This window comes from Macrotis lagotis, chromosome 2 (genome assembly GCF_037893015.1).
Source record: "Macrotis lagotis isolate mMagLag1 chromosome 2, bilby.v1.9.chrom.fasta, whole genome shotgun sequence".
NCBI classification, from domain to species: Eukaryota; Metazoa; Chordata; class Mammalia; order Peramelemorphia; family Peramelidae; genus Macrotis; species Macrotis lagotis.
Genome location: NC_133659.1, coordinates 158,435,284 through 158,449,395, shown reverse-complemented (window position 1 = coordinate 158,449,395; position 14,112 = coordinate 158,435,284). Strand labels below are relative to the sequence as shown.

The following is a 14,112-nucleotide window of genomic DNA, read 5'->3' as shown; positions in this document are numbered from 1 at the left end:
AAACTAATAAAATAGAAAAATTATTGGCTCATTTGAACCCTCTAAAAGAGGAAAATGAAACCACCAAAATAAAGAATGAAAGAGAGGAATTCACAATAAATGAAGAACTATAGGAAATTACTAGAAACGTTTTGCCTGATTATATGCAAACATAACTGATAATAAAATGTATGAATATTTATAAAAACAATATACACCCAAAATAAGAAAAGAAATAAAAAATTTGAAGAACCTAATCTCAGAAAAATAAATTGAACAAGTCATAAATGAACACCCAAGGAAAAATATCCCCTGAGCCAAATGGATTTACAAGTCAATTCCATTAAATATTCAAAGAACAATTACCTATATTATATAAATTGTTTTCAAAAACAAGGAAAGATGGCTTCCCGCGAAATTCTTTCTATGAGATAAATATAGTCCTAATGTTCAAACAAGGAATTGATAGTTCATTCTAATGTTGTCTAGCTCTATACCAGGAATTGTGCTAAGGGTTTCACAATACTTTATTTTTATTGCCATTTTATAATTGAGGAAACTGAGGCAAAAAGAAGTTAAGTGACTTGCCCAAAGTCAAACAGTATGTATCTGAGGCAGACTTTGAACATCTATAGTCAGTCAATAAATAGTTATTATGAACCTACTATAGGTCAGACACTGAGTCAAGGATGTTCTTTTTATGGGAGGAAAAAGACAATATCTGTCTATCACAATCTAATGGGGAAGACAATAAGCAAATATGTATAAATAAGCTATATACAGGATAAATAGGAAACAATTTTAAAAGAATAGGCACTAGCATTAAGAGGGGTTGAGAAAAGTTTCCTGTAGAAAATGGAATTTTAGGAGGGACTTGAAGGAAATAAAGAAAATTAGGAAGAAAAGATGAGGAAGAAGAGCATTCCAGACACAGGAGCAGCCAAGGTGTCTTGTTCCTGAAACAGAAAGAAAGTTAGTGTTGCTGGATTGAAGAATAAGTAGCAGAGAAATAGGTATAAAAGAAGACTGGATAAAAAGGAGGAGATTAAATTATTAAGAACTTTGAACACCAAAGAGAGGGTTTTATTTTTGATCCTAGAGGTACTAGGGAGCTACTGAAGTTTATGGAGTCTTCCTGATTCCATGTTCTACCCACTGTAGTGCCCAGCTGCCTCAAAAGGGAAAACTATCTGCTTTAATTCTATATCTCTAATGAAGATTACCATATAAAAATGTCGACCAAAAAAAAGCTTTAGTAATATATTAGAAAGTTTATACATTTAATATATAATTATATATATAATATATAATATATATATACATTAGGTTGCATTGTTTCAAGATTGTGTCAAAATTAGTGAAAGTATCAACAATAGACTATAAGATAGGGACAGGATATATGACTTCATTTGTATAGGAAACTCTAATTCCAAGGTGAATTGAAACTACTTCAACAATTGGTAAGTTGGTATTTATTGTCTGTATAAGTGGTTATCAAGCTCAGATGGAAATATGGTCCACTTAATCATCCATAAGTGGAAGTTGCAGGCTATATTTTAACTTTAAAAAACAATTATTAACTTTATGTTCTATTATATATTGGGGGCAGCTAGGTTCAGAGTTCTGGGTCATCAATTTCCTGAATTCAAATCTGGGTCTCAGACAATTATAGCTGTGTTCCTGGGCAAATCACTTAACCAATCTTGTTTGCCTCAGTTTTTTCATCTGTCAAATGAGCTAGAGAAGAAAATAGCAGTGTCGTTACCAAGAAAATCAGAAATGGAGTTCCAAAGATTTGGACATGACTAAATAATAACAGCAAAAATGTATTTTTATTTATATTTTAAAATAGTTTCTCATTTATATTTTAATCTGGTTCTGGTTGCACTCTATACAATTTATAATCCTAGAGAAATTGCCAAGAATACTAACAGGTTAAGTAAATTGCCCAGAGTCACACAGTCAACATGAGTCAAAGCTGGGACTTGAGTCTAATTCTTTCTGGCTTTGAAGCCAACTTTCTCCCCACTTCTCTACACTACCTTTCTTTCTCCCCACCACTCCACACTATCATAATATATGATATTGTTATCAAGAATTCAGATGATTGTAGTAGTAAAAAATAAAGTCTTTCAATAAAATATAGCTCCATTTTATGTTAAAAATATTTAAAAGCATAGGACTAAAAGAACTTTAACTTGAAAACCTTAAAATGTTATATAAAGCCTTCCTATACTACATCAGAATTTGTTGAAGAATTATGAATGTTGAGGCTGAAACAGAGAAGTTTCAGAAGAAACATAATAACAGTCCTCAAGTATTTGAAAAGCCGTCATGTAATTGAGGAAACAGATTTGTGTTACTTGGTCCCTGAGAAGAAAACTTAAAACAATGGGCAGAAGATTGCAAAGCAGCAAATTCTGACTTTATGCATGGAAAAACTTCCTAATAATTAGAGTTATCCCACAGTGACCATGTGGCCTCAACAGCTAATTTATTCTTTCTTGCTGAGGACAACTAACTGGGTAAGCTATAATGGGAACTGCATGACATAGTTAGTTGTTGGTGTCATCTTTGAAAAAAAAAACACCGTGACTTATTTTATTCCTAACATTGTATTAAAGAAATATTGAAGCATTAATATTAGTAATAATGACTCTGATTCATCTCAAGGTTAAAATGTGTCCAGTATGAGCAGCCCATATGAAAGAAAAATAAGAACTAGATTATAACATCATTACACATAGTTGGAAGTAGTTAAATGGACAGACACAAAGGGCAATTATTAATGCAATATCAGCTTGGAAGGAGGTCTCTGGTGGAGTTCCCAGAGGGTCTTTTTTGATCCTCTATTATTTAAAAAATTTCAGTGCTACAAAAACAACTTCAAAACATTTAAGAATCCTGACCAAGGTAATGACTAATCATAATTCCAAAGGATTGATAATGAAGCAGGTTATTCATCTGATGATGTTTATCTTTCATTTTCAAAGAGAACAAATAACATCATGAAGTAATACCTTGAATTGCTTGTAAATTGGATTTAAGGGAGGCAGAGAGTCTCAGAGTCAATAGCCTCACTCTCTCTTCCGAGTCATTAAAATCCAATGATAGGACAATCGGCAATGGTCTAGGACGCAGTAGATGACCTTGACTTATTTGATGTCTGACCAAACTCTAAGCATTCCATAGTGTCTGCTTCCTGCACCTTCATGAACACTAGAACAAATTGTTCTCATCTGCCTATTCTGTCTTTACATGCTTGGAGTAGACATGCCCTTAACTCACTGACAGGTTTAAAGTCTGTTGGTTACCCTCAACCTGACTCAGCTCATCTACTGAAAAGATTTAATCAGGGTGTGACCACTTTGCATGTTACAGCTTCTTGGAAGCTACAGGTGAGAGTTGAGTGGATGAGTAGCCCTGAAAAGATGTCAGCGAGCCCTCACACCAGAGGTGCTAGTCCTCCCTGAACACTCCATACACCCTTGATACCAATCTACTATTGAGAGATAATGGATGAGATGCACATTATTTTTTCAGAAAGTCTTCAATAGGAATGTTTTGATTATGAATTTTCAACGAGTTTTATTTTTCTTTTCTTTTTTTTTAAAAGATTGGAGAAGTAGAGGAGCCTAGGGAAGGACAGAAAAAAAGATAAGAAAGGAATTCATTAAAGCACCTTTGTTTAACTGCAGAGAGGAGAACAGAAAAAAAAACCACAAAGAATCATATTCAAGTGAAACAACTTTATTACATATAATTTATTACATATTTAAAAGAAAAACAATTGGTAAACAAGAGATTTAAACTTTCATTTACAATCTTCTCTTATAATAGGTATATAGGAATATTCAATTCATTTGGTCTTTGCTAAATGCAGAACATTAAATAAATGGTGGTCCAAAGCAATTCTGGACTCATATGAACCCTAGTCTATCTTTTTTTTAGGTTTTTACAAGGCAAATGGGGTTAAGTGGGCCCAAAGCCACACAGGTCATTATTAAGTGTCTGAGGCCAGATTTGAACTCAGGTACCCCTGACTCCAGGGTCGGTGCTCCATCCACTGAGCCACCTAGCCACCCTCCAGTCTATCTCTTGATGAACTCTTTCCAATTAATGCCAATTAGTGTTCCTATTTAAGATTCCCTCCCGTATAGTCAATTTGAGCCTGAATGTCTGCCTGGTTTAAAACTTCACTATGCAGAAAAGGAACTCTGAGAAACTAGAGAGTCATATATCTATCTCATCCCTAGTATGTCCCATCTTTTCAAAGGATCTATATTGTACCTCCAATAGCTATCCTTAAGTGGGAAAAAATTCAAGTTCCAGAGAATCACAGCATCTCAATGTTGGGACTTCTGAGACTATCAAATCCAACCAATACTTGAAGAAAAATTTCTTCTACAACATATGTGACAAGTAGACCTTGCTTGAACAATCCCAGTGAGAAGGGAACTTGTCCAACTCAATTTTGGATAGTCCTAATTGTTAGGAGGTATTTTGTTTTTCTGCTCTTTCCTAGCCCCTTGTTGACTTAAAAATTCTTCCCCTAACATTTGCTTAATTTGATTCTGTACATTTATTAAAAGGGTTTTGACTTTTTATTTGTTATGACTCAGTTAGAAAGGGAAAGAAAATAAATGCTTGTTAATAGAAACATTAATAAAATTAAATTTAAAAATAAATTCATCCTCTAAGCATAGTTACATAAGTACCTGCCTTTCAACTTTAAGTTTTTATAATTCACCTTCTAATGTTTAGATCAGATATCCATTTGGAACTTGTGGTATATGGTTGTTATTGTATGACTATGGTGTCAAACAAATTAAAACAATACCTGCAGGTAGGCCACATATTGACTCAGAAAACCACAAACTGGAGACAGGTAGGTGGCACAGTGGATGGAGCATCTGCCCTGGAGGCAAGAGAACCTGAGTTTAAATCTGGCCTCAGACACACTTAGTAGCTGTAGTTTAAAGCTGATTGCATCCAAAAAAATAAAGAAATCTACAAATTAACATTATCTATATTATACTGCATTTCTATGTATTTTGTTAAACATTTCTCAATTTCATTTTAATCCTTTTTGGGCTGAAATTAGGAGTTTGACACTACTATCATAAGAAACTAGTCAACTATGCCTGTCCCAACATAGTTTAAAATTATAATTAACTTCCTTGCTTTCCTTTTGGACCAACACTGTTGATTCATTGAGCTTGCACTATCTACACAAATCTTTGCTGACTAGGTCCATTTACCTTGTTTTATAGTTGTGAAGGAGATTTGTAAAGCTTTCATTTATTTCCATTAAAGTTTCTCTCATTAGATTTAGTTCCAAGAAATTAAATGGTTTTGTTAAGTGTTCCAGAGTAGTGAGGGGCAGGACCAGAGATAAAACCCATGTGTCCTGAATCCTGGCCAAATAATCTTTTCATTATAACCAAATGCCTCTACAAAGAGGCACTTAACAGAATATTTCCCCCAACCCCCATCCACATTACGCCAATGAATTAGACCCCTTTTTTGTCCAGACTTTTTTCCTCACTATTTAAAATGCCTATATTAACTTGTACCCAACCCCCACCATTGGTTCAGCTTAACACAGATGTCATAGTTGCTGAGACAACATATAAAAAGGAAAAACCAGAAGGAAAATCATATGAACCTATACAGTTACTACATTCAGATGGGCATGGCTACTGAGCTGAGGGATTAAACAGGAAGCAGGTGTAACGAGTCTATGTGACTGGGAAGATCTCTGTGAGGAAAGAACAATGGAAATAGGGGGCTCAGTTGTTCCTAGATGGCTTTGCTTGTGTGTCTTTGTGATTCCCTGTGTTATGTGCATTCCTAAAGAAGTCTATGTGCCAGACCATGCTGTGAATACCCTGAGGACTTGGGTATAGTGAAACCACAGAGGTGGACAAAAATGACATGATATAGCAAAATTAATAATGGCTGCCTCCAGGGTTACACTGGTAAATGTTTAACAATCAGCTTTCTGGAAAAATAATCATTATTATTATTATTTTCCCTTACTTTCTTAAGTCTAGACAATAAGAGATCAACAAATCAAACCATCATTTGCCAAGATGTGAATGCTCACATTGAACATTTAACAATTGACTCTGTCCAAGCAGTTAGGTCAGCTCCAGTCCACCACTAGTTGCATCCATGAAACCACCTTCTTTGCCCTTCTCTATTCTCTCAAATGTACTAATATCAAAGATGATGAAACTCCAGCATATACCCATTAACTATAGCAGACCAACTCCTGTTATATTAATTTACCATTTCTCTCCTGGGCACCCAACTACTTGAAATAAAAAGAACTAGGGAAATATTAACCCAAATCAAAGCGTTTGACTGAATGAATTACTCTTTCTCCACCCCACCCTATCCCCAATGTATGTTCTATGTCTTCAGCCCCATTCCTATAATATAATGGCTTGATTTTTCCATAAGGCATATTCTGAACTTTTTGAGATTTGTATTGCTTTATTCACGTACTCATGTATTCATGACTTCTTTCATTCATTCATTCAAAAAAAAATAGAAACATTGACACCTACTAGTTATAAGACATTGAGCTAGATAAGGGAATTGGGAGATAAATAAGATGAAAAGTTTATAATCTAGTAGCCCTGTCATTTTAGTTTGATATTTTCACAAAAATATTCATGCACAGTGTACATACACTCACATTCTCTCCCTCCCTTACACTACCAAACCCACAAATAGCTTTGTGGTATTTATTTACTTTTACAATTAAAGTGGCTTAGAATTAATCCTGTTTTGGAGAATTTTACAGTACCTCAGTAAATAACTTAAAACACCCTAGGGCACGATCAAACAACCTTAAGGGAATTTCTACTCTAAGGCCCAGGTAGGGAAATAAATCATAAACTACTGAGAAATATAAAACATAAAACAATGCCAAAGAAAACACATGGCATCCACACCAAAAGCTGCAAGAAACCTAGAGAATAGGTTATTTCATCCCTAGGTCCTTCCTCTTCCCTTTTCCTCTGACATACCATTTCTACACTTTCACCCTCCACCTCTTGCTTCTGTTTCAATATTATTGCTCTAAAACCAAAAGAGGGAAGTTCATAAAAAGTTTATAATCCTTCATCTATCATAATAATATGTATAGAATAGCTATACAAAAGACATACTCTGCTTTTGATCCAGAAATTTGCAATTTTGAAAATGAGACAAAAGTTACAGGATATATTAAGCAAGCAGTTGTTCTTGTTCAGTCATTTTTTTTTCATTTATGTCCAACTCTTTGTGACCCCATTTGGGGTTTTCTTGGCAAAGATACTGGAGTGGCTTGCCAATTCCTTCTCCAGCCCATTTTACAGATAGGGCTACTTGTATGAACCATATCTGAACTCACAAAAGAAGAATCTTCCTTTTCCCAGGTACAGCACTCTATCTGTTATGCCATTTAATTGTTCTAAGCATTAAACAACCATAGAATGTTGCAAATCCATGAGGCAATGTGGTATAAGAGCAAGGTTGTTTGATTGATTTAGATTGAGGATCAAGGTTCAAATCTTGGCTTTGCCTATGTGCAAGTCACTTAGGGTCTCAAGGCCTCAGTTTTCTCTTCTCTAAAATTAAAGGTTTGGATAGGTGATTTATTCAAATAAGAGATTTAAGTCTTTTCCATTTATAAATTCATTATCAAGAAATTGCTTAGCTTCCACTTAGAGCCCATCAGTGGGAAGAGTTCAGAGAACTCCCCATTAAGGAGCAGATCTAGTAACCAAGAGCCAACTGCTATTTATAAGCACCATAAAAGATCAAGATCAGTTCATCATGGAGTAGTCAGAAGAGACTGCTTGAAGTTGGTGTATCTTGAGCTAAGTCTCAAAGAATGGGTAGAATTCAAATAGTGAGGGGAAAAAAGACAAATATTTTAGAGCAGGAGAATGAAGGCTTTTCTAAAGACTCCTCCTTCTGCTGCATTAACAAAGTGAGCCAAGTAGAATTCTAAAATACTATAGCTAAAAGAACAGACAAGTTTCCCTCAAATTTGTTACTGAGTTTTCCCTAAAAGTCTGCCACCCTTGAAATGGCAGCAGGCTGGAACTCAAGACCTTATCCTGAAATAGTCAATTTTCACTTGGCCTTCAGTTTCAATTATAAAATGAGTAGGTTGGACTACATTTCTAATGTCCCTTCCAGCTCTAAAAACAACAATAGCAACAACAGTTAAACTATGAATAGCGTGAATAGCAAACAAGCAAATTACAGTATTTAGTATTGGGCAATCCTCCTGGCCTGTGAGCAAAATCAAGAGATAATTCTGTTTGGTGTTTGCTACGCCAGTCTAAAGTAGCCTTGGACTTTCACCAGGCTTCAAAATTTGACTCTGGTCTAGAAATACAGGCACACTATTGCACTGCTGGTGGAACTGTGAATTGATCCATCCATTGTGGAAAACTATCTAGAACTACACTAGAAAAGTCAATTAACAGTATGTACAAACTGAACATATGCCTCAAGGACATCAAAAATAGATGGAAATAAACCCTATATAAATATGTATAGTAGCCATTTTGTGATAGTCCCTCCAAAACAAAACAAAACAAAACTAGAAACAAAGTGAATGCTTGTTGTTTGAGGAATGATTAAATAATGTTATGTGAATGTAGTAGAATTATTACCCTAGAAGATACAATGGAAACTTGTGGCAACAGATAGCAAATAAAATAAGTGGAACTAAGAGGACAATCTCTGAACCCAGACTCAGACACTTGACACTTACTGCTATGTGACCTTGGGCAAGTCACTTAACCCTGATTGCCCCACATTCAGAGTCATCTCCAGTTATCCTGATTCATATTTGGTCACTGGACCCAATGACTCTGGAAAAGTAAGGCTGATGACTTAGCACAGCCTCCCCCTAGTTCAAATCCAATTCAAGTGCTTGTCATGGCATCATCTCCCTGATGTCATGGTCTTCAAATTGAAAATAATCTCAGAGGGATGGCAATATTATTAAGAAAAATTGAGTAAGTTTTCTTGCAAATGGAAAGATTTCAATTGAGACTTAAAAAGAATTAAGTAAAACCAGGAAATAGAAAGGAGGGGAAGGATTCCAAATATTAGGAACAATCAATGAAAACGAATGGAGAATTGAGAGATGGAATGTCAATATTTTGTTTAAGGAACATCACGAACCAGATTGCAGAGTACATGAAGGGGAATATAAAGTATTGTTCATTCTTTGTTTCCTTAGAATATCAATGACATCATGGTGAAACAGTTTGGGGCAGTTGATGAACTATGATTTGCTAATGAAAAACATTCACAACAACTCACAACTCAGGATGATAAGGAACAGCTATTTCACAGGTGCAATGTTATTACATGTGGCTTTATCTCTAAGGGATAAAGAGCCCCTAGCAGGGGAAAAAACTAGAATTTATAGAACCTTGGTGTTCCGGGGATAGTCTACATGCTGGGAAAGGTGTAGGGGTCAGTCCAGGCATAGTGCAAAAGATTATGTTCACGGTATTAAGAGACAATAAAGATGCATTTTGGGAAACAAAGAACTAACAGTTTATCATGTTGGGCTTCTGCCTCTGATTTCCTGTTCCTGTGAAATCTGCAAGTGGCAGCCAGTCTCTTATCTAGTAGTAGACAGAAACAGAGTGAACAGGTTGCTGTTATCAATTCAAAGTCTGGTAAAAGGGAAGATTTTCTCAGGACTGGTAGCAAGCTTTTCCTATATGAGGTTAATATCATTTCTCTATAATCTACTTTGCACAAGGTCAGCATAGCTCATCATGTAGTCTGCTATAGAAAGGCACAAAATTTAACTATATGCTTTCTGCCTAGTGTTTCCATGGCAACAATGGGGCACTATCATGTTTTGGAGTTAAATGAGAGTGAAGCAAAATCATCAGCCTCACTGTTCCAAAGTCATTGAAGTCCAAAGGCAAGACAAGAAATCTTGCAGCCTTTTTGCTGTTGCTTTTAATCTGACCATTCCACTGGGAGAAATCTTTATATGCTTAGATTACACATTCTTCCAACTCATCAATGGATACGAGACCTGTTAGTTACTCTTAACCTCCTGGCAAGATGTCGTTGTGCAAGCTACAACTTCTTGGAGTCATAGTTGAGAATCAGGTGGATACCAAAAGTAGATGAGAAACCCTGAAAAGGTCTCAGCAAGCCCTCACACCAGAAGTGCTAGTCCTCCCGGAACACTCCAAACACACCAGGAATAAGGTGTAAATTGGGCTAGAAGGATAGGAAGGAGCCAGGGCTTTTAAAGTCAAACAGGTTTCTATCATTTATCCTGAATATAGGGAGTCCAGGAAAAGGAAGATGAACCTGCACTTTAGGAAGATCAATTTGACAGCTAGGTGGAGGATTGAGGGACTTGTTGCAGGCAGAGCAACCAGTAGTCCCAGGATAATGTAATGTAATGTTATAGCAAGGTGGAGGCAGTGTCAGAAGAAGGGGACTTATAATAGAGAGGCTGGGAAAGTAGAACCGACAAGTTTTAGCAACAGATTGGAAATGGGGATGAGAACAAGTGAGGACCTAGATCGTGAGCCTGGTGGGACCGAGTATGCTGGTGTCCTTGAAGGGAGTAATAAAAAAATGTGGAAGGAGGGAGCAGGCTTGAGCATAGCAGCCAAGGGACAAGGGAGCAGGAGGGCTGAAGGAATCAGAACTTTCAACCCTCTTTCTTTTCCTGTCTTTCTCACATATCTGTCAGGCTTAATATCCCGCTCTGTGGCTCCGTGGGTGTGGGTCATATTCCCCGTGGGTTCCATGAGGCCCGAGTCCGACCATCACAGGATCAGAGGTGGGGGCATGAAGCCCAAGATAACCCTCGAGGGGCAGGCCAGGGGGGCTGCACTTCTTGTAATCAGTTTTTTCCTTCTTTGCATTTCTTATTTCTCCTCGCCCAGGGGTCATGCATAATTCGGGTAATTCCAGTCCCTCCTGCAACCCGGACACTGTCCTGGCCCGAACCCCCCATCACCACACAGACACACAGACACACAGACACAGACAGACAGACAGACACACACACACACACACACACACACACACAAACATACAAAGACGTCATGATGACGTCGCCGTCCTTCACCTCCGGGGGGGGCTACTAGGTTCCTTCCTAAAACATGGCGCCAGGAGGTAGCATTGCAGATGCGTTCTGATCTCCAATGAGTCAGTCTCCCCCCCGGGCCTAGCTCAAGGCTCCACACATAGGAGGGGCTTAAGAAAAACACAATTTAAAGAAAATGAATAGAATGATGCAGGAAGGGCCCAGAAGGGAAACAAGCAGGGCGGGCCACGAGTGGCGAATCACCGCACACGATGGCTGGGGAGCCGCCGAGCCCGGACCCCGCAGACGTGTTCCCTGTTTTTAGTCATGGCCTTGACTTCGTCTGCCGCCCTTCTCAGAGAAAGAGCGGATTTACCAATCACCAAGCGAGCAGTTCTAATCATTCCCGCCCACTCTTCACGAATCAACCAATAGACTTGCGTGTTCCTGGGCCTCTGGGATGCCACCCCACCCCACCCCACCCCGTCCCAGAGGATCAGCCAATCGCCTGGGCGAGGGGTGGGGTCGTCTCTGCCCCGGAAGTTGTGGGTCCCCCCCAGACAGCCGGCGCCCACGAGGGGCGGGGCGCGTGCTTAGCAGGGTGGGGGCCTGGGGGCGGGGCCGAGCGGCATCTGGCTGACCTCGGGCGCCCCCTGCTCCCTGACGGCCATGGGCTCCGAGCCCCCCAACTTCTCGTGGGTGCTCCCGGGCCGCCTGGCGGGCCTCGCGCTGCCCCGGCTCCCGGCTCACTACCAGTTCCTGTGGGCTCAGGGGGTGCGGCACCTGGTGTCCCTGACGGAGCGCGGCCCCCCCCACAGTGACACCTGCCCGGGCCTCAAGGTGCACCGGCTGCGGATCCCCGACTTCTGCCCGCCGGCGCCTGAGCAGATTGACCGCTTCGTGCGCCTCGTGGAGGAGGCTAACGCGCGGGGAGAGGTCAGCCCGCGGGGCGTGGGGCCCACTGGTCCCGGACTGGGGGGGAGGGAGAGGGAGGCGGGGCGGAGGGGACCGCGTGACGCGGAAGCGGCCCGCCAGCCCAGGGCGGCCAGTGGGGCGCGGGGCGGAGGTGGGGGAGGGGAGGGGAGCGGAAGACCGCCCCCGCGGCCCTGAGCACACGCTGCTGGGGGTTAGAGAAGAGGGGCGGTGGGGTGCAAGCAGCAGCACAGAGAGACAGAGAGATAGAGACAGAGAGAGTGTGTGTGTGTGTGTGTGTGTTTTAACATATTTCACATATTTAAGGATATGACACACCACAAGTTCAGAGGGGATGGAAGAAGGCAGGGAGGCCTGCCCCGGGTGGGATGCTAAGCACATATCTTTAAGGAAACCAGGAGGGTTTAAAGGGAAGGGAGGCTGGTAAAGAGAGAGCAAAGTAAAGCCACTGGTGGGCAAGTTTAAGGGATGCGAATGCTGCTAGGAAAACAAGCAGGATTGGTTGTAGAGGTACAAGGCCGGATGGCAAGGAAGAGGGTCCCACATTTCTGAGTGCAGATTGAGAGACAGGGCTGTAGTAGAGGAAGCATCAGAACAAAAATTAAGGTATGGAAACGCCAAGCATGTCCTGTGCCTCATGTCCTTGGCCCTGAGGCTAGTCATTTCTAGTCATCTGTCCCTCATTCTTCCTGAGACAAGAGAGCACGTAGGGAGTATGTACAACGGATAAGTTCAGTATCCCAACCCATCAGTGCCGCTTCCTACCCTGGGTTCAGCTGGAGCAACCATCCTACCAGCAAGGGAAGTTGGGCTTGGGACCTGCTGCTTTTTCCCTTCAAAGGCATGACTAGATAGCCTCCAGACCAATTTACCACTTTCCTCTGATATTAATAGCAACTAACTGCTAGGCACTTTCTAAGAAATTATCTATGCCCAATTCTTAGGCCTATTTAGAGGGGATATGCTCTAGGTCTTTCTGGAAGGGAGGATGTGGGCCTTTCTGTGACCTTGGTAAAGTCACTTAATTTCTCTGAGCAGACTTCTTTGAGGTGCTTTCCAGTTGTGAATCTCTGATCTAGGGGTCCTATAAATGACTAGAACCTAAAAACCCTGGGACTGAGAGGGGACAGGGCTTTTGGGACCCTGTCCCCACTGAGTCCCATCCCCACAGGCTGTGGGGGTGCATTGTGCCCTAGGTTATGGGCGTACAGGCACCATGCTGGCTTGCTATCTGGTAAAGGAGAAAGGCCTGGCAGGAGGAGAAGCTGTCGCCCAGATTCGGCAACTCCGACCAGGTTCCATCGAGACCCACGAACAAGAGAAAGCAGTTTTCCAGTTCTATCAACGAACCAAGTAGGGGAAGATATAGCACCACTCTTCCCCCAGCTCACAAAGTACATGGACCTGAGAGGCCAGAGCCAAAACCAGAGCCAGCCCATGCTGTGGAGGAGCAGGATAAGGTCACAGCAGCAACCACAAGAGCTATACTCCTGTTCCTGTAGGGCAGGCCAGAGACTGGACCAGAAGATGGGGGTAGCCAAGATTGGTGGGTCTCATTAAAGACATGTGTATGGGGGCAAACACTGTTTCCCTCAATAAAATGATCACTGAAATTTCTTCTCTTGCCTTTAAGAATGCAGGGAGCTGGTTGATAATATGGTGGCAGCACATCAATCCGTTCTTCAGTTTCCTCATTTCTGAGTCTCATGAGATCTCATGAGCCCACACCTACCCAACAGAGTCTATCTTCTCCTTGAGGAAAGTAAGCATAGATGTTTGTGTACTGTGGACAGCTGATATCCTCCAACTATTGGGCACTACCTATTCCTCCAAATGCAACTCCCTGGGCTCAACTGGCATCCCCATCTTACCCAGTTACCCAAAATATCCTCGGGCCATGCCCCTTTGTGGTTGTAAGAGAATATGTAACCAGGTATGTAACCATCTTCAGCAGATGGGTTCCAGGATCCTGCTCCAGAGTTGAATAAAGTTCCCCTTCCCATCTCCAACCAGATCTTGAATTTCCCATATTATGGAGATAGGAGGTGGGAGCCTCAGATTTAAAACTATATCTTAAAATTGAAGCCTTCAAGGAAAGCACAAAGCTTTGG

The 14,112-nt window shown here is 40.6% G+C and overlaps 1 protein-coding gene across 1 annotated transcript; it reads left to right on the top strand.

Moving 5' to 3' along the window:
- The first annotated feature begins 11,646 nt into the window (after positions 1-11,646).
- DUSP23 (dual specificity phosphatase 23) lies at positions 11,647-13,618 on the top strand. Its single transcript, XM_074223126.1, has 2 exons — positions 11,647-12,004; positions 13,173-13,618. Exons 1-2 carry the CDS (start codon positions 11,738-11,740, stop codon positions 13,356-13,358), a joined length of 453 nt encoding a protein of 150 aa, XP_074079227.1. The 5' UTR covers positions 11,647-11,737; the 3' UTR covers positions 13,359-13,618.
- The last annotated feature ends 494 nt before the right edge of the window (positions 13,619-14,112 follow it).

Excerpts from the sequence above, each read along its gene's own strand:
- DUSP23 (XM_074223126.1), top strand. The coding sequence starts at position 11,738 with ATGGGCTCCGAGCCCCCCAACTTCTCGTGGGTGCTCCCGGGCCGCCTG. Across the intron at positions 12,005-13,172 it reads AGGCTAACGCGCGGGGAGAG|GCTGTGGGGGTGCATTGTGC; the intron begins GTCAGCCCGCGG and ends CCATCCCCACAG.